General features: G+C 40.9%; 1 protein-coding gene across 1 annotated transcript in view; it reads right to left on the reverse strand.

Annotated features, from left to right (window-relative positions):
* The window catches only part of LOC106957563 (thyrotropin-releasing hormone-degrading ectoenzyme), a 162,778-nt gene that overhangs the window by 77,685 nt on the left and 59,241 nt on the right, over window positions 1-25,852 (reverse strand). Inside the window, exon 5 of the mRNA XM_015048950.1 lies at window positions 12,144-12,298. Within this exon, the coding sequence (XP_014904436.1) occupies window positions 12,144-12,298 (155 nt within the window). The remainder of the gene's footprint in view (window positions 1-12,143; window positions 12,299-25,852) is intronic.

Genomic DNA, 25,852 nt, shown 5'->3' on the forward strand with positions numbered 1-25,852 from the left:
CTAAATGGACGAAGCTGAAGTTGGTTCTGATTCGGGAAATGGCTAAAGGGCGATTCCACCTCATTTTTCTCTGCCTTCCGCATCTTTAATCGACTCTAGTTTAAATACTACAACATCTAGACTCCAACCCTGGACTGGATTATTCTGCTCTAATAGCAGAATATCCAAAACTATGTTTGGGATTCGTGACACTTCACTAAAATTCTGATGACTATTCAAACTTGTTACATGCAGGGTTTTTTTTCCAAATTCAAATTCAATTCTAATTCAAAACCACTTTATTAATCCCAAATGGAAACTAACCATTAATGCTTCAAAGAGTTATTGTAGATGCTGATGAGTTACACCATCTACTCTTTGAAGGATTAGTGAGTGAGTTAGTGATACTAAGACGTTGAAACGTTAGTCATCTAGTTAATCTGTATAACATCTTTCACTTGGTGATGGAATTACTAACATATTGAACCTCATAGCCACATTCTAACTTATGGAGTGAGTCTGTATATTTGCTCAATGTTTGTCTGCAGCTGAAAACAGCTACAAAATTCAGCTGCCCAAATATAAATATGACTGATGACTGTTTTGAATATCGCCACGATGCAGTTGGTCCAGGGACGCAGAAACCAGAACTTAAAACCAGTTGTATTTCTGGTCTGCGTCAGCTTGACATGCAGCCCCGTTGCCATGGCAACCGTCAGACAACAGCTCCAGGAATCGAGAGAGCGAGGATTAGGTTCAAGTGTATTAGGAATTAACACCAAAAACACACTAAAAACTCCTAAACAAAGCACGCAGAGTTCAGAGCTTTAATCACTTACAGTTTTACGTTTTCAGGCTTGTTTATTTTGGGATCATTAAGAAGTGATCGTCTGATCATCTGATACTCGCGGTGGTTGATCAGCTCATTACCTGCTCCACTGATAATCTGTCACAAACATAAAGGAACGTCTTCTAATCATGACATCTTTGTCCCTTCAGGCTAGACGACACTTTGGCCTAGTTAAAGGTTCATGAACTGGACTGCATAGCACTGCAGCGTTTTTACTCCTGTATCTCCTGTTTACTTGGACTGTTGCTCATATTTATTGTACTTTTTTGTACTTTTGCTGGATTCCTGAGTTTCCCTGGAGTATATAAATAATTTTAACTTTTGTTTTGACATTTTTACCTCCTAATGAATCTGTTTCCATTTACGTCTCAAATTGCTGCTGGTGTTCCTGAATTTCTATTCTACTTGATTCTATTCCTTATTTGATCAAAATGTTAAATTTGCACCAAAATCAGAGCGACTGTGTGAAATCCGTCTCATTTCCTTAAAAAACTGATGAAATATTCCGGTTTGGTTCTCCATAATCCCGCTCTTGTGTTGACGGATAGTGAGTCGGTTTGTTCAGACCCAATTCATTAGAGGTTGCTTTAATGTCTCCCTCTAATGGTTTCTCTCAGCGAGTCCCCACTTCCTGATGTTCGAAGCAAAACAAGTCACAGCCGAGGAACCTTTGATGCGCCACAACAAAGAGCAGAGCTCACCGAGTCTCTGTCTGTCTGAGCCGCCGGCTTCTGTCAATTAAAAGAAGAACCGGGAGGAAAATCAATTAGAAACACTTTGAGCCCGGAGACAAAGCCAAACGGGGAAATGTACCGACTCATCTCATAAGCCACAGCCTATAGAAAATCAATCCTGGATGAATACTCAAGATACATTTCAATAAAACACACCAGACGCCATGTTTATTCACTCAGGGTAATCAGCTATGATCACCCTGATGGAGGACCATCGTCTGCTCTGGCTACCATCCCAAACGCTCCAATGTTTCCTCCTCAGGAAGCTTTAAATCCACTTTAAAATGCATTTCTAGCTTTAGTGGTGGAACTTGATTAATCTCTGTAATCTAATCAGTTATTCGACTACACATCCACAAAAATAAGCAGCATTTTCAGTTCAAATATCTTTTTGCTGCTAAATTATTTAATAATTAGACATGTGACTTCAACATCAAAGTGTTTTTACTGTAAACTGAAACATTCCTTTTAAATCAAGGATTTAATATCATTTGTTTAATTTTATTAATAATAAGAACATGAAATAAATATTTTGTAATGATGACATTTGAAGAGATTGTTTCTGTGTTTTAGTCGTGTAATCACCTCACCTGGCCTTGTTGCTGAAATGTGCTGAACTAATAAACTTTGTTCCTCTGAGGCCTGAGCGGTCGATACGACCGCCTGGAAATTATTAGGGCTCAGAGGAAGGAGGCAGATTTAGATTTCCTCCTTTACAATAAACATGAAAGGTATTAAGGGATATAATATGCATCTTTTCTTTAATACAGCTCAAAATAAAAGCAGTAGCCTAAAAATCCAGACTCAGTTACAGGCAAAGAGCAACAAGATTCAACATTAAAGCATCCAGGTAACAAGCTATTTATCCTCAACCTGATTGATGCACAGCAGATTCTGGCTGAAGATCTGAGGATTTATTCACAAAGACGTTTCTCCAGCGAACTGCGAAATGTTTCATTAGTTGCGTTTCCCTTTAAGGTCAGTTTTTAGCAGCCAGAATATTCCTTTCTAGTGGGATTTATCCACCCATAAACATAAAAAGTAATGATTCCTTCCAGCTGTATTTTTATGTGAAGGGTTGTTAATCTGATTTTCTTACCGAGAGGAAAAGAAAGTTGGTTTTTTCATGTTTCTCTCATTGATTAATAAATACAATAAGCCCAGAGAGGCTTTGAGTTTCCAGCCAGCCAGAACCAGTTCAGCCTATTCTGCAGCTTTTTAAACATTTTACACAAAAACCTAAAGCCAACATAAACTGACTGTTTTGTGGTTCGTTAGTTTTTTTTTTAGAGAGTAAATACATTTTTTTCAGGTGTTTCACCTCTAGTAGAGCGTCTCTAAAACAAGCGAATGTGGGCTGTTAAGGTGTTAGATGTTTGTGATGTTGGTAATTATGAGCTGAAATCAGCCACAGTAACAGTTAAATACAGCCACATTGATCAAACCATCAATGCTTTTCTTTTTACTAGACTCTACAGCTGAGTTTTCAGCTTCAGCGGAGAAAGAGAAGCCATGTGTTGGTACTAATTTCATCCCTCAGACCGTCGTAAAGGTAAATGTAGCTGAAATAACGGTACAGTTGGTGTATTTAACTGATGTGGGTGGAAAGAGAACCAAAAACCGGAGAGAAGAGAAGGACTGGTGCTTCACAGGAAGAGGATGGAACAGAAAACCTGGTTTACCTCCAAAAACCAGACCCAGTTGGGTTTGGAATGGACCAAGCAGGCCAACTCTAGGAACGCAGCAGAAAAATCATCCTGTTGTCTCTGGAATAAGAGGGAAGAGCTGAGCTGGAGGCCAGGAGACGAGCCAACAGGACGACGACGGGGTTAAGGGTCAAAACGTCCAATGAACGTTGACCACCACCTGAAGACATCGCCTCCTGGCCAAGAGCCGCAGACATGTAGAGGTGACTGAAATGTCCACTTTAAACAAAGCAGTTTGTTTCCCCCGTTGGTCTGGGTCTGATCGTTTGGTCCCAGACCATAAACTCTGGTGCGGTTCACTCCTGGTGTGAATACAGACCAACAACAGGAAATGTAAGTCTTTTTGGACTCTGTGTGCCACCATAGCTGGGCATTAATGGTAAAGAAAAGCCCTTCAATGTTGCTAACGCTCCCATGTACTGATTGGACTGGAACGGTACTGGAGCCTCCGTTTTCTGCTTAGTGATGCTGCTGGCAGCAAGTTGCAGCTCAAGATCCAGCTTGCAGCAGCGCTCCCTGACGCCGCACCAAAATCAGGAATATAACATCAAAACCTGCAATGCAAGAGCTGCTCTTGACATTAAAGATGGTATTTCAGTTTTAATAACATAAAATCAAACAAGCAGGACTCCCAAAGTCTGTCTGTTCAGGTCTGCTCCGTCCCGTCTCCATCATGTCTGTCTAAAGGTAATAATAATCATCAGCCGCGTGGCTTTGTTTAGAAAACTTATCCGATTTTGGTCTGGCCCTAAATACACCTAAAGAAGGACACTTCTGACTGAGGAACTTCTACTTTATAACCAAACTGAAGCTCCACATTCAGTCAGTACCTGCAGCTTAATTAAATTTTTTGGAAACCTCAAATATTTTCCTCCTACTCTGAGCCAGAACTTGGATGAAAATGTAAAAGAAGGACTGGAGGACCAACAGCCAAAATTAAAACCTCATTTCCTCAGAGATATCAACAGATTTTTGTCAGTCTTCTGGAAACATTGCAAACTTCCAGAATCAGAACAGATGGTCTGGAAGTTTAAGGTCAGAGGTGAAGCACACAGCAGCAGCAGAAACACAGACAGCAGAGGAGATGCAGCGCTGAGCTTCAACGTGAGACAAATATGAAATAAAAGCAGAGGGGAGAGAGGGAGGAACAATCAAATGATTTATGGCTCCCTGTATTGTAATGAACTCTATGCAAACACTGACTGCAGCAATAAATTATCCACTTTGAGCCCAAACTCTGCAGAGGAACAAATACAACTCGACAGCTGCTGTTCTCAGGAGGACGGAGTGGATTTCTGAGTGGGATCAGCCAAAAACAGATGCGACACAGCGTGATGAAGAGGGAACTTGTTTCAACAACTGAACTGCTCTCTCATTTTTACAATAAACCGATTTATGTGGCTGAGAGGAACAAACAAAAGCCAGGATTCAAGCATCTGTGGGGAAAACTCGCTGGTGGGGAACGCTTAGCAGCTGAAGGTGAGTCCTGCTATTGTTTTCCAACCTGAACTGGTTCTGGTTCTGGTTCTACAGCCAGTGCTGGAGGTTAATACCAGCTTAAAAGCAAAACACAAAGTAACACCACCAGCCAGGCTTAGTACGTTTTAATTCAACTCCAGTTCACTTGCCTAGAAAATCGGTGGGTGAGGTGTGAACGCTAATCGAACCAACGAACTGAACTCTGGTCCACTTACAAACCTCGGCTTTGGTTCATATGTGGAGTTCAGCCCGCTTGGAGTGAACTCCAAGCGGGCTGGAGACCGCTCCAAAAGCGGCGTTTCATTTCCACAGGGCATTCTGGGTAAATACAACCAAAGCAAACATGCTAGTTAGCATATTAGCAGGAGAAATGACTCATGGACTTTAGCCAAGTTCTTACAGTTGCCAAAATCCTTTTGTCTACATTTCGTGATGAAGGAAGATGAGCTCAGTGTCTTCTTGAGAGGTCTGTGTTTCGTTTCCTTCAGTGGTTCGTGGTGCAGCGCCCCCACAGGCGAGGAGGGGAACAGGTTTTTCAAAAGGTTTGGCTGGTTTGTGAAAGAGAAGCACAGCAGCTAAAAATGTAACAAATGTTACAATTTTGGTCTCCACTTTAACCGAGTCCATCGGATGAAGTGAGTGAAAACAAATGCGATGTGTTCCCATCTGGGAGTGCAAGTTAAACGGCGAGTCGGGGCAGCGCGTGGCGCTTCGTACTAAGACTATTAGTCTTCAATGCAGCCGTCTCGATTTTGATTCCCAGCTCTGGGAGCCTTGCTGCATGTCTTCCTCCCTTTCTTTACTCATTTTCTGTCGGAGCCGCTGCACTAACAGATTCTAGTGCCTGAAAAACCTTCAAATAAAATTTTAAAAGGTGAGTTGCTGTATTCAGCCAGAGAGCATAGCTATTGTCAATTCTGGAGCTGATAAAGCCACGACGGTCTTCTCCAGGTCACAAAGGTTTGCAAAAGGCAGAACCTTTGTTAGAAGCTGTCAACAGTAAAAGCCAGACTGAACTGTAGAGGCGACTGGCATATTTTAAGTTCTTGCAAAACATGAGCTCAGGGTTTTTTTAGACAGTAGTCAGAACTTACAGCTTTGTCGTCCAATAAAATCCATAACTTTTTTTTCCCCATTAAAAAAAGCCACTATTTGATTTTAGAGATGGATTCAAAAAGAGAAACTTTGGGATCACTGCATCATCAATTTAATGGTATATAAATCTGTAAATGAACTGCATAATAATGGAATATGACATTGTGTTGGGTTATAATTGACCCAAGTGGCAGGAGAAAAGCAGAGGACCTGAAAAGGAGCCTTGTGGGACCCCACATGAAAGAGGTGCAGTAGAAAAGGACAAGCCATTAAACAGAAAGAAAAAGTTACATCAGTCCCAAATATCTAAACTGTTTAATGAAACTGATTCACATCTCTGTGACCTTGAGAGGGTTGGGTCAAACATAGACAAAATAATTCTTCTTCCAGACTAAAATAACACTCCAATCAGTTTCTCCATCTCAAAATCCACCTTTATAGAAAACCTGACTAACTTTCCAACCAATCAGGATCCTGTTTCGTTCCTGACGGCGCAGTTAGTGAACAAAGTAAGACCATGTTTCATTAGGACATTAATCAGTACAGTAGTGTGTGTGTGTGTGTGTGTGTGTGTGTGTCGGCTGTGCTGTCAGCGTTCCAGATCCCACACGGTGCTAATTCCTCCTGCATATGGCTGAATTAATGTGAGAGACAAAGAGATCAACACATGAAGAGCAGAAATCTGTTCTCCTGAACTCCGTCTCCCTGTTGGTGGCTGTTTTAATTAGAAGAAAGCCGACAGGAAGAACCTGAGTCTGATGAAAAGACAGTGATGCGTTACTGCTTTGGCCCAGCAGGTAATAGCAGGAAGTTGGACCGTTGACCTCTTCATTAGACGTTTACAATAAACTCCTCAGAACCAAAGAACTACTGATTTTATTACCGATTACCCAACATTAGTCAAGCTTTAGTAACCAAGCCCTTTACAGGTTACATCTCCTAGTAATCTGTGCCAAATGATCAGTAATGGGTGGCTGGTAACCTTAGCATGATGTGGGAAACCTGGAGGACCTAGTCTCTGACTTTAGGTAACATTACACCTTTATCATTTTGGTGAAAGATTGGTTTGTTTGTTCGTTGGATGACTGGATGGATGGCTTTTGGGTTTGAAAGTAGGTTGGATGTTTAGTTGGTGTCTGTGGGTTAGCTGGTTGGGGAGATGGACGGATTGAACAGGTTCAACAGCAGGTAGGAAGGTTGGTTGGTGTTCTTGATTATGACTGTTGGTCAGTGGGCTGGAGAAATGTTGGTTGGATGGATGTGGGTCAGGCAGTGGGTTGGATGGTGGACTGAGACGGATGGATGTTAGTGTAGCGGATGGATTTGGGTAGGTGGCTAGTTGGATGGATTACGGGTTAGAAAGTAGTTTAGATATTTAGTCAGTGTCTCTGTGTTGGTTGACTGGATGGATGGTTGGTTGGTTGGATTTTTGGTTGACTGGTTGTTTGGATGCAGAATGGGTGAATTAATGAATGGTGGGTTGTTGGCATAATAAATGGGGTTGGTTGGTTGGATGGTTGATGGATGGATGGTGGGGTGGTTACCATGGCAGATGGAACTGTTTGGGTGGTTGATGGGTTGGATGTTTAGTCAGTTTGTTTGTGGGATGGTGGACGAGATGGATGAATGTTTGTTGGGATTTTTGGTTGGTTGGTTGGACATGGAAATTTGGGTAGATTACATGGTGGGTTAGTTAGTTGGTATTTTAAATAATAGTTTCTGGAAAGTGGGTTTGATGGGTTGATTGAATAAATGAATGGTGAGTTGGTTGGTTGGTTGGTTGGTTGGTGAATTGCTTGTGGATTGGTCGATGAGGTGGCTGGACGGCTGTTGGGATTTTGGTTATGTTGGATGATAAAGATTAGATGCACTGAATGGAGGTGGATAAGTTGAACGGATGGATGGTGGGTTGGATAACAGGTTCATCTGTTTGTGGGTTGGTTGGTGAGAAACATGTGGTAGCCTGTAGGGTTTATGGTGGGTTAGCTGGTTCTTGGTTGGATGTTTTGAAAGTTACCACGCTCTTTGTTAGTAAGTTAGTTAGTTAGTTAGTTGACTGCATGCTGGGTTCAGATTTATGTAAAATGTGTTTTCCAGCCTCCATTTTTCATTCCTGATTTGCCTCCATTCCTTTCTGTCTGTCTTGGTGGATGAGGCGAGCTCAGACTCAGAGAGACGAGCTGATGTGTCAAACGTTTAATGAAATGGGACGTCACTGCTTCACGGCCTTCACTTTAATCCAACTACAATTAAACTTGATGGATGATATATCTGAATCCTTAACTACAGTTGTGTTGCAGTGCTTTGCTGCTTTAAAACATGTCAGATAAGTATAAAGGCTGATTATGACAGAATACATATTAGAATAAATTTACATGATGGGATTAAGACGCCATGTCGTGTTCAAATGTCACCGATGAAAAGATTTCTGCTTTTCAGCCTCTGGAAACCTCTTTAAATGAATGTCAGACACCAAGAAAACCCTAAAAACGTTCTCTGAGATTGATTTTCAGATTACAGGTAGGAACCAGACATTAAAAAATATTGGATTTTGATTTATCAGAGTTTATAAAACAGCTGACGCCTTGTTTCAGGGAACTGAAGATGCAGATTTTGGGTTCTGCTTGCAGCGCCGTCGATGGAGGCCTCAGTGAGGCAGAGGTAAATATCAGCTGTGTTTGTCTCATTATCTGAACCGACACTCTTAGCGCCTCCATCTGTGTTTGCTCCGGCTGATGAAGTGAAACAGCCACATGCCATCCATCTGTTCACCTGAGAGCAGCAGCAGCAGCAGCCATATGCATGCATGCATGACCCTGTGAACTGCAGCAGAAGGCGTCCAACAGTTCAGCAGCGTCACTGCAGGCTTCATAACGGATATTATACGGCCAGATGTGTCAGAATAGTATTTAACTATTACTAACAACATCCTGTTATGTTTCAGCATAAATTAGTCTAATATTGTTTTTTTTTATGTAAGTAGAGGAGCTCAAGTATACTCTTGTTGCAATCTGGACTTGTCAGAAAATATGCGTTTCCATGGCAACATGGCTGCACTCAATATTTTGATGGAAGTGAACTTTCCTCAATTATTTGCTCCTTTATTTTAAAAGATGAACAGTTTCAGGAGCAAACGAAGATAAAAACCTGCTTCTTCTTAACCAACCTGTTCCAGCGCCGTCTCGAGAGTTTGCTCATCCTCTCAGTTTCTTTTTTTTTTTTTTACTTTTCTTATTTTCCAGGTTTGAAGCTTTTAAACAATTATTCTCCCTGAGACACAGACTAACTTCCAGACAGATCAGCTTTAAACAGAAATGACACAAAGCAGAAAACATCCGCTGGGTGCTGAAAGTTATGATGAATAAAGTGAATAAAAATACAGCTTGAGATTAGGTTGGTGTTTTTGTTGCACCAAAATAACTATGGATCTTAAACATTTCCATTTTTTGACTATTAATGATTCATAACTTTAATAAAGTACAGCTTTGTTCCTCTGAATTGTTGATCAGCCTGAAATGATTCAGAACCATCGATCCGATATGAACAGAACCATTTAACGGGTAGCAGCTCGTTGGAGCGGTTCAGTTCTGATTTATGCTTTTTGTAGATTTTCCTTCATATTTTTCTGTTTCAGGTTTTGAATATCTGGACAATTATTTCCTCTGATTCTGGATGCTGAGCAGCTGGAAAGATTTTTGCTCCTCCTTTAATTCTGAGACCGTTTTAACGATCCGTAACCATGGCAACAAGGCTTTTACAAAGAGGAAGTCTCTTCTGGTGATTATAACAGGATCTGATCCCCTACTCCAACATCTCTCTGAATAAACAGAGATTTAAACAGCAGTGACAAAACTGACAGTAACTGATGGTGTCGTCCAGGACATGTTGCTAGTTTGTTTCCATTAATCATATAATTGCCCAATTTGACATTTTGAAAATTTGTTAATACAAACATGTCAATCTAAAAAAAAAAAAAAAAAGTTTTTCGATAAAGTTTTGTTGCTCTGGTTGAGTTTTTTTTATTTTTTTTTTTAGCCGTATTGAAATTGTTTTATTTCACAAAAAAGTGCAACAGAGACACTTTTGATGTTACTACTGCCGCAAACCATGAAGGAGACAGGAAGTGGCTTTAGTAACAGGATGATGATGGCGCATCATGCTTTTAATGATTTATCACATGAACAAACTTATTCACATTTGATTTTAATTATTTAATGGAAACACCACAATTGCAAAATTGTTTTTTTTTTTTTACATTAGTGGAATATTGACAAAGTACTATTAATCAGGATTCTACGGAAAAGTTAATTTATTTTAGATATTAGTTCAAGTGAATCCCGTTTACGGACATGTTGGTTTCAAGGTTTGTTTCTGGTGATTCTGATGATTCAGACCAGCAGAAAAACTGTATTGACAACTTTATATCAAAGAAACTGAGGTACGTTTCTGGATAAAAGATGTTCTTCCACAGTCGCTTCCCCAAAAAGGCAGAGATACTTTGTTTCGTTTTCCATCTTCCTCCAGCCAAACCTGGTGATTATCTCCATGCAGCCGCTCTGAGATAAACGTCCTCAGACAGAACAGAGGAGATCATCATCAGTCTCCTTCCTTCAAACGAGCCGCGCGGCTGAACATCAACGCCGGCAAGACGGAAGAAAGCAGAAGGAAAGTCCATTCAAACAAACACCGTCGGTGAGCTTTATGTGGAATGTCATGAAAGATTAATACACTGTAGCTTCGCCTGATGTGTGTTTCTGCGACACGCAGCAGCCTGAAGCTAGCGATCATCCCGACTCAGCAGAGAGAAATGTCAGCGTGAGGTCACTTCCTGCGGCCGTTTTAATGGGAGCTGCAGAAACAGAAAGACTCACACCGCAGGGTTTCATCTGCGTCAACGCAGCGCCGCGCGCTAGCCTGATTATTAGACCACTGCAGGTGCAAACCGAGCTACCCAGTCTGAGACAAGCAGCTTGTTAGCTGACCTTTGACCCTCTGCTGCCGTGCCGGTTTGCAGCGCGCTGATCCTGTTTTTAGTCGGCTGATTTTAAAACCTGGAAGCTCTGAGGATCCTTTCAACACCAGCATCTTCGGAGCTCCAGGAAGTGAAGCTTCGCCGTTATTAGTCAGAGAGGAGAAAAGCTGCCGGACGGCCTGCAGGCCTCAGCTTCAGCAGACCGCCAGGAAAAGGCTGAAGAGATTTAATTTTCTGCAACAGGATATTTATAGTCTAAAAATGAATATGCAGAACCACAACAGTCATTAATCCTGTATAATGTTGGTAGAAGAATTATGTAGTGAAATATTTAAGAAAATAAACAGTTTGTCTGAAATCTCACCTTCCATTAGGAGTTGGGATGTTTCACCCCTGATGAATTTAAGACTCTTTAAGGCCTTAATTTTAGATACACAAATTTAAGACTTTTTAAGGCAGAGTGGACGTCTTGCTAATTATGGCCCCGTTTGATCTCATTTCATTCCACATTAAAACCTCTTTTCATCTCATTTAATCGTCTCATTGCTTCCTATGTTCCCTAATCTGTCATTATGCTCTTATTTCATCCCAGTTATCCCTGTTAATCTTCACTATTCCTCTTTTTTCTCATTTCTTTTCCCTTTAATTCAATTTTATGTAAAGGTAACCTGTTATGCTTCCGTGACCAGGTTGGAATTTTTTATGGCCTATTCAAAACATGATCGTTACACTTTTTGCACATCATCATTTTTAGGTAGCAACTTTTTAATCTGCTCAGTAGAGCAGTAAAACCAGATGACCAAACCTGCTGGAACTCCACTGGGGTTGCTAGGTAAGGGGCAGAATTCCACTGGGGTTGCTAGGTAACGAGCAGAACTCCACTGGGGTTGCTAGGTAACAGAGCAGCGCCTGGTAACTCGTTATATTCTAGAGGTTTTTGAAACGCCTCAACTCTGAGTAAACCTAAGTTTTATCTGGACTCATTTATAGATTTATTTATAGATGAACATATTTTGATGCACATGCTTGTTAGTATTTTATTTTATATTTAGGTCATTTTTAAACATTTACTATTTTTCTAAGCCATTATTTTCTTCTATTTTTATTCTATTTTCCAGACACCAAAACATCAGCGTATTCCCAAAAACCGGCAGTGTGTCTTTTAAGTGGTTGGGCTAAAATGACAAAAGTTACATGATAAAAATCTTTTGGCACTTTCTCCTTGTATTATTTCCCTGAGAACGATTTGGAAGGTTCCAAGATGGCCGCTGGGCCCAGTCCCAGCATCAATTGAACCCAACCAGCCTTCAGGGCAGCAGCAGGCCTACCTGGTGGCAGATCTCATGGACGACCACCATGGTGAGCTCCATCTGGTAGGACGATGACGACACGTCGGCGTCCAGCAGGATCTTCTGCTCCACGAAGACGCTGAGGCCCCAGTTCTCCATGGCGGCGTAGGGATGTTTGGGCACCGCCAGCAGGTCTGCAACAACACAGAGACGCCGTTACAGCTTCCTGTTGGGCCGCTGACGTCGGCACCGGTCCCATCCTGGCTTCGGATTAAACACGAGTCGTCTTAACGGCCGGACACACAACGCTCTTCATCACAACGAGGACCTACCACGTTTTCACACAACTCTGCAAAAAACTGCATGAGGAGAAGAAATGGAGGCTGAGATAATTATTAATTATTAAATAGTGATATCAATTGCATTCAACTGATAAACTAATATAAAACTATTTCAGTTAAAAAAAGGATTCGGTGCAAGTAAACTTCTAGTTTCTTCTGGTTTGTTTAATTTCTTTACAATACAAATTATTTAAACAGTTTTAAATTAAAATTAAACTTAATCACTGCAAAAATACAAACGTTCACCAAGTATTTTTGGTTTAGTTTCAAGTGAAAATATTTAGTAAACTAAAAACAAATCATATGAGCTTGTTTAAAGTCGATAATTTATTAATATTAATTTAAAAAGTGGGATTTATAAATGAAATGATAAAATAGTGTTGTTCTACTTTCAGATTTTTTTCTTTTATAACTAGTTTGTGTTTTCGCAGAAAACTCCATAATTAGATTAAATCTGGGTTTCCTGGTTGGAACAGGAAGAAAAACCATTTAGTAATTGAAAACTTCCGCAAAATGCCAATTTATGAAGAACTTTTACAATAATGTGTCTGTTTTCAGTGGAAAGGTTGTTCAAAGTGACAAGCTGACACCAACGCAGGAGAAAGTGTTTCCTTCAGGGAAGAAGTTTGATTAAAGAGGAAGAGGAGACAAAAGGAAGGAGGTGCAAAGGTGAAAATTGGCTTTCTCACTGTAACAGAAACTCATCTGGGTTTCAGAGGAAGAGGAGGATTTTTTTTTTTTGTCATGATAAAATGATTGAGAGCTGTGAGATTAAAATAGGAAATGTTATTAAAAACAATTACACCAAGAGAAATTTAAACTAGAATGGAAGAAAGTGTTAATTATTCACACACAAAAAAATACAGAACAAACTTTAGTATCACTTCCAAAACAACAGAAAAAAGTAAGTAAGGTTTTAATGATTTCTAGCTCTAATCTCATGGAATAATTAGAAAAAAAAAACTGCTTCTGCTGATGTCATTTCCCCAGCTGCCTGTGGGGGGCGCTGGACTCAGGAATGATGGAAACCTGACCAGAAAAGGAGATGATGAAGAAAATTTCACTGTAATAACAGTGAGTTTAATTTGTTTTGTTCTGAGCTTTCAGACATGCAAGTCGTGAAACTTTGCTATTTATGCTAGCTAGTGTTAGCCAAGCTAGCCGTGTGGTTTTATCCATTTTATACATTCAGACATTAAAGTTAGATGTTCAACAAAAGATATTTCACAGTAATAAGTGACCATTTATATCTGTAACTTACAGAGTTTTGTTTGCCATTTGATGCTAGCTGTTAGCCATGCTGCCTGTGTTTTTGATATTTCTGCATTTAGTCGAGTTAAATGTTCACCAACAGATGTTTCACAGCATTTTATTTAGGGGTAATAGAGAAAATGGAGTCTAAAACCTCAACCTAGCACGAAACATTTTATCAAAAAACAGTTTTTACTAAATTGGTGTGAGAGAATTTACTATCAATTTGAACAATTTTACGGTCAACGTAAACACCGTTACAAGCAGAATATTAAAGTTCTGAGCACATTTGCACCAGAAATGAAGCTAAATATTAGCCACAAACTTTGAGTAACTAGTGAGCAAAACGAAAGCAGCAGGTATTCACAGTAAAAGCTGCAGCTTTGGATCTGCTGCAGTCCCAGAGACGCTTCCTCTGTAATCCCAGCTTCATCCAGACGTATAGAAGACGAACTGCAGGCGAGGAAACCCAGACTGCAGGTGTTTCACTTCCAACTATTGTTAATAGCTGTAAGAACTCGCTTATAAAAAGCTCTGGAGTCTGAGACGTGACTGCACTGCAGATTTAATCTGAGCCGTCCACAGATTTATAATCCTGTGCAGACATCCAGGAGGAAGTTTAACCGCCTCTCAGGACTGACTCTATAATCTCCAGCAGAGCTGATGCTGTTCCTGCTGGATGAAGGCCAAAGGAAAGTGTTAATCTCACAGATAAGCCTCTTCTCAACCTTTAAGCAAGATTTATCTGATAAACTGATCAGGTGTTATCACCTGCAGACAAATGCCACCGCTTCATGATGACAATACAGATTTACTGCGCTGACTTTTAGCAGATATATGGGCGTTCAGTGTTGGTGAGTTACTGGATGGGAGGTGGACAAATCCGTCCTGAAGGATCATTAAATGTATGTAAATCTGACCATAAAGATCACAGGAAACAGATTTATTGGCACCTCAGGGAAACATGTGAAATAACCTTAGAATATAAGAATCTGTGAAAGCAGCAGGAAAATGACAAACCCAACATCTGAATGTATTCAGAAAATCAAAGATGGGTGGAGCAAAAAGAGGATCCAGAGGATCCATCTAGGTAGGAAGCTAAACAGACTATTAATGTCGCCATGAGGAAATTTATGTCTCAACAACAAAGAAGAAAATTGCACATTGTGAACAATCACAATGAAAAAGCAATTAATATAAAGAATAAAAACTAAAAGCTATACAGCATGTATAAAACAGAAGCTGCTGCACCTGAATGACAAACAACATGGCACTGAAGACACAGCAGAAATGACTTGGATAAGAGAGAAAAGACGTAGTATTGGTAGAGAGTTGTGCAAATATTTCAACAATAAATTATATAAAGTATAGAGAGAAGTTTTATTCAAAATAATTAAATACTGCAAATAACTGCTAAATAATCCAAATTAGTAAATGTTCCTATGACAATCACAGTTTTATTTATTTACTCTATAAAGCTACATTTGGCATTTCAGTAATTTTGTAACCGTTTTGTGGCTCTACTGGATTTTATCCAGTTGAGTTAAGGACTGAATCATCTGCATAGAGAGCATCTGTTTCACCACTGAGCCGTCTGGCTCTCCATTTTTATTTTTCAGTTTTTTACTTCATGTTCTTAAATTCAAATGAAGGCGGAGTTTTCTCTGGGTGCAACAAACTTCAGGGCGTCTGTATGAGTGACGCCCTGAAGTCACTCATACAGACGCTGGAATGAAACAGGAACCAACATATTGAGGAAGAAGGAAAGAAATGAAACTTTGCCAAGTTTTTCCTGAATTTTTCAGATTTTGGCATCAAAAAGTTGCAGGATAGCAGCAACAATTGATGCTGCGGCCAAAACAATCAACCTGGTTGTGAAGGACAAGATATTTATTTTAGTTTTATCATAAATCGAAAATACCATAAACAATTTAGTTTTTTCTTTTCTTTGCAAGTCGGCAAATGTTCAACCTGAGCAGATAAAAACCCTGAAATCTGTAAACGAAGCTGCTAAATGACTAGTAGTAACTGCTAAACACTGTGTGAAGCATTAAATGCTCACAGTTTACAGGGACTCAAACCAATAGCGGCTTTAGGAACAACCCAGACAACCTGGAAGAGTCGGAGCGTGACGCTCCAGACACGGCAGCTAATGCAAAGCCAAATATGATAAACACGTTACTACAAACCCAAACTTCCAAGCCTCGAACGCGATTGGCTGACAGCTTATTACCCACATGACTGAGGCTCAGACAGCAGAACTGATTGGCCGGCGGAGGGGGAACGGAGATTTGATTGCTGTAACTTCAGGGGAATGCAAATCAGTTGTTGGCTTTTAGGTGAAACATGCAAATGAGACATTATACTCTGCAGACATTCAAATTAAAAGGAAATGAATCGCTTCACTTTCCAGTGCGGAGCGAAGCTTCAGGAGGTCCCCGCGCCCCTCGACACGCAGACGTGTGAAATAATGAGATTCATTCCTCGCTCAGGTGTTTCACCCGGATCCGGTCCGTCTCCGAGGAATCCCTTCAAAAGCAGAAATAACAAAACGCTTTTGAAACATCTACAGCTCTGGTGAGACGTTTCCATCCAACCTGCTCAGGAACGCCGTTAATTTGGTCTTTTAAAGATTAATTACCAATTCTGTTCCCAGAGCTGGACGGTTAAGCAACAAACAACCAAGAGCTGCTTTGAGACGTTTGAGCAACAAGACAACATCGTTTCTCTACCAAAACGTAGATGAACTTCCAACGACTGAGGGATTAAATCACTGTGTGCTTGATAAGAAAATGGTATTTAATTGTTTCTGTGGTATTTTGTAAAATCAAACCAACCTGAAGAGGTACCAGTGTGAATTTGGTGTCTTATTTTGGGGGGTTTTAAGCTCCGACCTGCCAATACCATTTTTGACCAATTCTGATTTCGCTTTCAGGATGACAGTTTAAGAACAAACAAGAAAGTTAAAGTTTGCATTTATCTTCTGGTCTGCTGCCATTTCTCTTGGCAGAATTGGTGGAGACCTTTGAACTGGGATAGTCCAAACCTTTTCAAAAGGGTTTAAGCTGGAGTTTTTTGAAAGTCGATCCATAAGATTAACATAATCGGTGAAGCAGATGGTAGTTTGGTAGTTTTCATGTCACCCAAACTACCAGCAGAAACGTCTGAATCTGTAGCCGATTGGAAATGATCTCAGTTCCTCCAGTTGTTGGTCACAGATGATCTACTGGAGATTCAAAAACCTGTTTTTATGTTGTATAATCCTTCCACCTTGGAAAAATATTAGCTTAAATAAATGATTAAAAGCCTCAAACTGTTGTTATTCTTTATTTATGCACATTTAATCACAAGAAAACCTTGAAGACTAGAATCTTATTTACAGTGACGTCCTTAAATGACCAAACTTTCAGTGAAAAACGAGAGAAACTAAAAGAGTTAAAGACGTTTTTTCAGTCCAGTCATTAATCATGTCTCGTTCCGTTAGATCCTCATGTTTTACTTGGTTATTTTTAAATGTCTGATGGTTTAAAGCATCTAAATGTGACAAAAAACAGCAGGTGTGTGTTTGGGGGCAAGCAGTTTTTATATATCAGGGTGTTTGTGTCTGAAAAAAACACTAAACAAAACGGAGCTTAGACATTAATCCTACAACAAATCCTAAAGTGAATTGTTGTTTTCGTTGAGTAAGAAGCTTTTCCCACTCCATGTGGGCGGATCAAGTTTGGCTCAAGCACCGAAACAGAAACTGGAAACTTGGGGCTGGAAGGACGTTCATCCTCCCACCACGGCCGTCATGCTCTGGGTTTGTGAACAGGAAGATGTCAGGCTGAACCAAACCAGAGGATTTTATCAACTGGAAACATTTTCACAGTCACATTTATCCCTTTGACTATCGATGGCTTGTTGGATAAAAGACATTTTGTGTATCTGTGAGCAGAAGCAACCAATCAGAGACCAGAGCAGCTTTCAGACCCATTAGAGAAAACCCAAACCCCGACTGATTTCTTCTGTTTTATGCTTCAGACAAACATAAATGCTTCTAATATGAAACCGTTTTTAAGATAATAAAGATATTAAGGTTGAAAAACTCTTCACACCAACTAACTACAATGAAGCACATTTATTTGGTAGCAGAATCAAATTTCACTCAACACAACTTTTCTGTCAGACCAGCAGATTAAAGAAAACCTTAAACAGAACCAGTCTGACAACAGGAAGTAGACAAAAAGATAAAAAAGCAGCACATAATGAACAGAGGGAAACCTTCCCAAGAACGCAGATCCACCAAAATTACTCCAAGAGTCGACCAGCGGCTCGTCCAGGAGCTCTGCAGGTCTTGGCTTTAGTTGAGGTTCATGATTCAAAACGAACAAAGAGAGAAAAATGAGGAGTGGCGGCAAAAAGCAGAACCAAGGTCCGACTTACAGTTAGCAAAATAATGTTGAGTTTTCAAAAATATCCTGTGGCATGAAGATGAACATTCAGCAGAGAAAAGGCTGATGGTAGTGTGATGGTTTCTGCTGTTCATCCTGAACTGAACTTTTCTAGAGCCATAAATTGTCCCTGCACTGAACCATCATTATTTGTATAATATTCCTGTGTTCAGCATGTTGGCTACGATTTCCTCAGATATTATTTAGTGAAGATGCATGTCCAATCATTTTTTAAAATCATTTTAAGTTGTATTCATTCTGTTCAAATGATTTTTTACATTTTCAGTTTGTCGTCATTTCTGTGTCTTGGCAGAAACTTTATTTTTCTGGCACGTTTTGGTCCTTTCTGGAAAGCTTTGGTTACTTTGGCTCATTTTGCTTCTGCTACTTGCCGTCTTTTTTCTCGTAGCTTTTCTGCCTCCCATTGCTTCACACCCAGTTCCCTCCAACACCAGCCAGCCAACATGAAAAGTCTGAAAACTTTGCAGCAAAAGGAGGGGAAGGAAAATCAACTAATGGGCCGTCACAGTCGACAGAAATTATTTTTTGGTTAAATTATGACAGCCCCTGTCAGGCTGTAAATGTTGGTCAGCCCTCTGGGAATAACCCGGTAAGCCTAATGGTCAGAGCACCCTGCTGGATCCCTTCACTGTGGCTGATTTGAAACGTTTCTGCGAAGCACGGAGGGTCAGAAATGCTCCACAGTGATGTTGAAGACTAATTACCAGCTGCCAGAAATGCTTGGAGGCATTTGTTGCTGCAGAGGGTGGCACAACCACATGAAGCTGTTTTTCCCCAGTTTGCTGCGACTCCATTTAAACCATCATGAAATCTCCGTCTGATGAGTAACTCCAGCTTTCTCTGAACGTAAATGTTGGTGACAGGATTCGGTCCGGTGAATTTCCACGGAGGACCCTGCACCTTTTAACGTCATCTACTGCAGGAGTCTGTTAAAGGTTTCATTAATATGTTTTCTTCTAAGCACGCTGTCATGTTGCTGCCCTCCGTCTCGTATTGGGGTAACACCCAGGGGTCTGCCTCTGACTAGCTTCCTCTACAAACGTTACAGATGAAGCAACACATCCAGAAAAAGCTCCCATTTCACATCTTTGTCTCACTCCTTGTGCTCATTTTCTCTCCTTTCTTCCTCTCTACGGTCGAGCTCCACTTGTCCCCCAATTATCTTTTGCTCATTCAGATAAGAGCTGCTTCACATCGAACGGAGGAGGAAACCAGAGGAGAGAGCCTGAATGTTAAAACGCTGTCACAGCCAAAGCTTAACCTGCAGCTACAGACAAACCCTCTGCAAATAACAAACAGCTGCAGCAAGCGCTGCCGGAGGCTGGAGTGCTCATTACATCCTATAATAAGAAAGTCTTGTGCAGAATAAACATCACGCTGTTGACACGAGTGTTGTGGGAGGTTAAAACGTAAAGCGTGCCCTGAGGACGGCCCTAAATAAACAATCCAGGAGGAAGTTTAGCTTCAGATGAGGTGGAATAAGTTCAGTTTTAGAATGACTAATATTAACCAGATTACATGCTGCGCTAACAGGCTTCACTTGTTAGTTCATGGTTATCAAACAAGTGAAGCGATTTGTTTAAGATGTCAGGTCATAAAAGCTTTTAAGGTTTAAATAAGTCTAAAAATCTGAAATTCTTCATTTTGTGTTTCCAATTATGTCACAAACATGGAGATACGTAGTATTACTGTTACACATGAAGAATAAAGGCTCGAGGGCTAGCAGGCATCGCTAACAGAGCAAAGACTGTCGAGTGAAGCTAGCAGAACAAGAGCTAGCAGAACAAGAGCTAGCAGAACAAGAGTTAGCAGAACAAGAGTTAGCAGAACAAGAGCTAGCAGAACAAGAGTTAGCAGAACAAGAGCTAGCAGAACAAGAGCTAGCAGAACAAGAGCTAGCAGAACAAGAGCTGGCAGAACAAGAGTTAGCAGAACAAGAGCTGGCAGAACAAGAGCTGGCAGAACAAGAGCTGGCAGAACAAGAGCTAGCAGAACAAGAGCTAGCAGTCACCACTAGCAGAACAAATCAGGCACAGCAAACAGAAGAAAAGCTGCCAGGGCAGCGAATAGAACAAGATTAGCAGGAGGAGCTAACAAAGAGGCTACCAGGGAATGCTAGCATGTTCAGCTAACAGAGCTAAAATCCATGCTCACTGCCAACATAGCTTACACCTGTGCAAAAAGCTAAATGAGCCATGACTAGCGCACACTGAAAGGAAAATCAAATGATCTAAACAAATCCTGTTTCCTATTTTCATTCAGAAATCTTTAAATGTAATCATGAAATATCTACAACTTTTCATTACAAACCCAAATGTTTTCAGTTAGAAAAATAAAATACTGGCTTCTACCAATAAAAAAACATGTTTTCCAATTTGTTTTATTTTGCAGGTTTGAAGCCGTCATCATTCATGACCAATTCAGTCCTGATTATACTTTTAAAATCCCATGAGAAACATTTTGTCCTTTTGCTTTACTGTTTTCTTAAACCTCAGGAACTTATTTTCTTCATTTGCAGCCTCTTTGTTGCCGTCAGTTATGCTGTCAGCTTCACCTGGATGCCTGCATTGTTGTGAAATCCACATTCCCTGTTAAAGAGCTGAACTGGTGGCAGCATAACAACCCGATGAGACGGATCACAGAGGCTTTTATACCTTCAGATGTTCAGCCGTGTTATCTGCCCATTTTAGAGACAGACGATCAAAGCGTTTCCTGAATTGGTGGATGTATTTTGTATTTCTGCCTTATCTAAATCAGGGACAAAATACATAGTAAACAAGAGGAAAATTTGCTCAACTGAAATTGAGAGAGATTATTTAATAGATGAAAAAGTTTTTTCTGCTGGTGAAGATTTTCTACAAGCCATTTTGTCGCCACAAAAACAGATAAATGACAAGAAAAAGAGGCTAAGTAGGTTAGAAACAATCACATGTAAATCAGGAATGTGAAAATGGTCATCCTTACCGTATCTGGAAATGTTATGCGATGATAAAACCTGTTGCTAGCATAGAGATACGTAAACCATCCACTAAAAGATGATTTTTTTAAAATAACAAAATGCTGAAATCGACTCTTCAACTCTTCCTCTGACTCCTGTGTCGTCAGGTTTCAACTTGAAGAGCCATGCTACACAGGCAAACTAGCTAGCAGAAACAAGCGGTGAAGTGTTAGCTTACCAGCTAACAGCTGTTAGCCAGCTTCACTCAGACTGAGGTTTGACTAAAACCTGCAGAATAATTTATTGTCATTCTTTGCTATGTGAACGTCAGGCAGAATAGAGACCGCTCCAAACAAAGAGTAGACTGCAGCACAGGGCATTCTGGGTAAATACAATGAGAACAAACGTGTTAGCCTAGCTAGCAGGAGAAATGGTTCATGGAAAGACCTGTTCAGGGGAACAGGTTTTTCAAAAGTTCAGTTGGTTTCACTCAGAGCAGAGAACGAGAACCGCTGCAGCTGGAGACGCTGTAATTTTAGTCCCCAATCAAACTGAGGATATCGAACTATGCAAAGGGAAAAATAAATTCAGAAATAGGAGAAATCAGTAAGGCTGAAAGTCGTCCTTTAAATGTCCATATTTGGTGGTTTTTGGAGCCTTCGTCCTCCATTTCTGAAGCGTTTACGTCTGTTTTAAAGCTCACAGTGAGAATAGTAAACTATGTGGGATCAATCACGAACTCACGTCTCAATGTGCCTTTAGAAACCACCCAGAGTGTCCAATCCACGTTACACATTCAGAAAGCCCCTTCAATGTCAACCAGATATAATTAAAAAACATTTAATGGATTTTATTTCCACTCGGGGTTTCTCCTTCATGTTCAGTTTGAAAATATGAACCAACACTGAACGAAGCTCAATTATTGTGCAGGTTAACCCTTTCTTCCCCTCTAATGGTCTCATTAAATGCCACCTGAATAATAAAATGACAGCGACTTGGAGGCTGGGACTCTCAGAGCAGCAGTTTCTACCAGCTATTATCTTTAATGCCGTCTGTGGGCGCCGAGTGGATTACTCAGCTGTGACGCTGCCGTTGCTCATTATCTCCTGTGGACAGCTGTCACACAACTCACCGCTCCGACACGGGAGAACAATAACTGTTCCATTATTCTCTTCAGAGTGGCCCGACGCCGCGGACAGGTTGCTGCATTCAGGTAGCGCCGGTCGCCATGACGCTGATGTCAGAGACAGTCGAGGCAACGACTCGCTGTGCCTCAAAGTGACAAGTTATTATAGAAAGAGACGAATCGGAGAGACGAACGTCGTCTATCAAGACTGGCACCAACACGGCATAACATTATGACCACTTTGCTCTTCTTCATGGCTCCTTAGTGGCTGGAGGACGGACAAGGAGAGTCAGAGGAAACCTGAGGGTTTAGTGAGTCTGAAGACAAACTGATGCATTTTTATTCAACCTCAGAGATTCTCTGGAGAATCCAACTCCAGTCCGTTTGTCTAGAAAGTCCGGTTCGTTTGATGAGGTGTGAATGCTAATCAACTCTCCAAAAGCCAGAAGTGGACTACAGCACGGGGCATTCTGGGTAAAAACAACCAAAACAAACATGTTAGCCTATGGCTAATGGTAAAATCTGACCAAAACTACAACATTGGTCCCTTTTCCAGCTGCTGTCCTTTTTCTCAAACCAGTCACAAACGTTTGAGCAACCTGTTCCCCTCCTGGCCTGTGGGGGCGCTGCACCAACAACCACTGAAAGAAATGACAAAAAACCTCTGCAGACACTGAGAGCAACTTCTTTCTTCATAAAATCAAAACAAAAATGGAGATTTTAGCTGTTGGAGGATTTATCTTTTGCCGGTTTCCCTGCTAGCACCTTTATTTGCCTGTAGTCCACTTCCTGCTTTTGCATTCAAACTGCACTGAGCACGATTCAACCAAACTGAACTGAGGTTTGTAGCAGAAGTTATTCTGTATTAAACGACACGGTTATTTCGTCTGAAAGGTTACATAAACTTTTCTAAATTGATATGAACCTAAACCAACTCCTCGTCTGCGTTTGTTGCGTCTTCCATCTGTTTTACCGTTTCTCCATCCTTCCCTTCTGCCTTCTCGCCTCATTTCTCCTCGCATTTTGTCTGCAGGACCACTCGTCCGCTCCGCCATCTGTTTGGCCGCCCCGCCAGCTGCTCGCGCTCCGCCGCCCCGACATCAGCCCCGCCGTAAACTCCGCGCGGCGGCAGACAGAGCACGTTCCCGGCCCGCGCCGGTTCTGACCCCGGATGTGTCGCAGGAGAGAATGCAGAGTTACTGAGGCTGCAGCTGCATACTGATGGTTTCTGTGAGGGACAGACAGGTGAATTATCCTGAACGCTGCCCTTTAACATTTCACTATCGGCTTCACAGAAAAGACTCAACCAGTTCAGCTCTCACTCTGTCCTGCTGATGTAAGTCAGGAACCCAGAACCCACCGTCAGCATTCACCGAAGCAAAACTCCAGAGGAAAATATGCAAAACGGTGAGACGCATCTCATTTCTATCGCATCAAAAAGGAGGGAATATCCAACAGAAAATCTCTGAAATGTTCTAGAAAAATATGGAAATTTCAGAATTTGAAAAGTCAAAATATTGCTACAAAATACTAAGAAATTTTCTAAAAAAAAATTTAAAAAATAAAAAATTTGGAAACTTCTGAGTTACACAAGTTAAAATTTAGCTCCTCTGCTTTCACTCAGTGCTAACTATAAACAACCAGTCAGAGCCAGGAGGCGGGGCTTAGCGCTGTCAATCATTGTGTTCTGTGCTGAGTCCTTCGTGAATGCTAATGCTAGTTAGCACAGCCACTTATTTCGGAGAAACAGTTTCCCCGTTTCTCCACTAATTGCATATTTATCAGCGCATACACAAAGATGATGGACAGCACTAAGCCCCGCCTCCTGATTGGTTGTTTTTGGTTCATTTCTCAGCAGCTCAGAGAGAAACTGGAGGAGGAGGTCGAGTTTTTCACAGATTTTCTGTCTCAAACTAAGAACTTTTTAATAAATATTTAAGATATTTTGAATAAAAGTTGAATATTTCAGCCTTAAAGAATTTCTTGATCCAGGAACGGAGGGATGTGTTTCAGTTTTGGATCTGAGTGCCAGGTCCAGCAGCAGACAGAACCAACGTCTCTGTTTTCTGGCCTCAGAAATGAGTCAAACAAAATGGCTGCCGAGACGCAGTGAAGCTAACGGAGATTAGTTAGGCAGCTTCAAGGGATCCCTGTCCAAACCGTCCGGGTTCTACTGCAGGTTCTGATGACATCATCGCTTCAGCTGGGGTTCTGACCCGCATTCGGCCTGATAGTCACATTATGTCACCAAATAGAAAGAATCAGAGAGATTCTGATCCACTTAGAGAGGTAACCCTGCTCATAATGAGGATGTCGGCGCCGGCCGGACCCGACCGGTTCTGTCCCTAGCAACACGTCTGAACACAGCAACCGAGGTCAGAGCGCCTGGAGACGGACTGACCCGCTCCGCTCTCATCAGAACCGCTTCTGATGGAACAGAAACGCCTTTGTTCCCAGATCACAGATCCAACTCCGAGCCCGACAGAACCAGAACTACAAAGGAGATGAGAACCAGAGGAAAAACGCAGATAACGGAGTTTAAACCTGTAACAGAAAAATAACTGAGAAAAAAACTTTTCAAAATCAGAAAAAATGTTGAAAATGTAAGATATTGGTGCTTAAACTAAAGTATTTACTCCCTTGCAGATTTATTCTTCGTTTGTCACAGTGAAATGTTTCAGTTCACAAAGTGTTCAAATAAATTTATAAAAAATAAAAAACAAGCTCTCCAAACCTGCAGCTGAAACTGATCTGGAATATTTCTGTTTTTATCACAAATTTAAATCCTCCTGGCTCTTTAAAGGTGTACTTATTTACTTCAGTACTCATTAAAGGGACAATGCCTCATTATTTTCATTGTTTTTCACCCTGCCGTTAATCTGAGCTTTAAGTTTAAAAGCTGCTAATGAAACAAACCGTTTATTTCTCTGTGCAGCCCGTGGAGACGCGCCGCGTTCTTACTCTAAACTAAATATATTTCCGTCTCCAGATAAAAGCTCCTTTTGATTAAAAACGCGCTCAGCTGCGTCTTCCTTCAGAGACAGAAAGACGAGTTTGTCCCTGGAGGAAAACTGTTTTGGGATCAGATTTACACACACGCAGGCCGAAAGGCAAAACTTACAGTAACAAAATAAATCCACGCTGAGCTTCTTCTGCAGAAAAACTAACCAAGACATTAAAGGAAAACTTTCACATGATTCCCTCCGGATCGCTGCTCATTTGTTTCTCCATAAGTTCAGACATGTTGATGGAAAATGGAATAAAATCTGGACAGCTGGTGAATTTTGGAGTCAAATTTTGACTCAGAAAAAAGTAAAAAAAAGTTAGACTTCTGAGAAAAAAATATCTGAATTGTGCAATTAAAGTCAAAATAATGTTTTTATTTTAGTGAATGTAATCCTCTACCATATATACCTTCTTATTTCAACAGTTCATTTACAGTCTTCCTGCTCTTGGCGGTTCAGCCAATCAGTGACAAGGAAAACGAATGGAGCTCCTGGATTGGCTGGTTTGCAGCCAGTAGAGCGTCAGCTAGCATTTCTCTGAAGGATTTTAGCTTCCAAAGCTGCATTTCCCCAAATATTTCAGATAAACTAAAAAACGACCTGGAACAGGAAACTTTTCCATAAATAAAGTTG

Source organism: Poecilia latipinna, unplaced genomic scaffold (assembly GCF_001443285.1).
Source record: "Poecilia latipinna isolate Pla-1442-1.1 unplaced genomic scaffold, P_latipinna-1.0 Scaffold915, whole genome shotgun sequence".
Taxonomy (NCBI): Eukaryota; Metazoa; Chordata; class Actinopteri; order Cyprinodontiformes; family Poeciliidae; genus Poecilia; species Poecilia latipinna.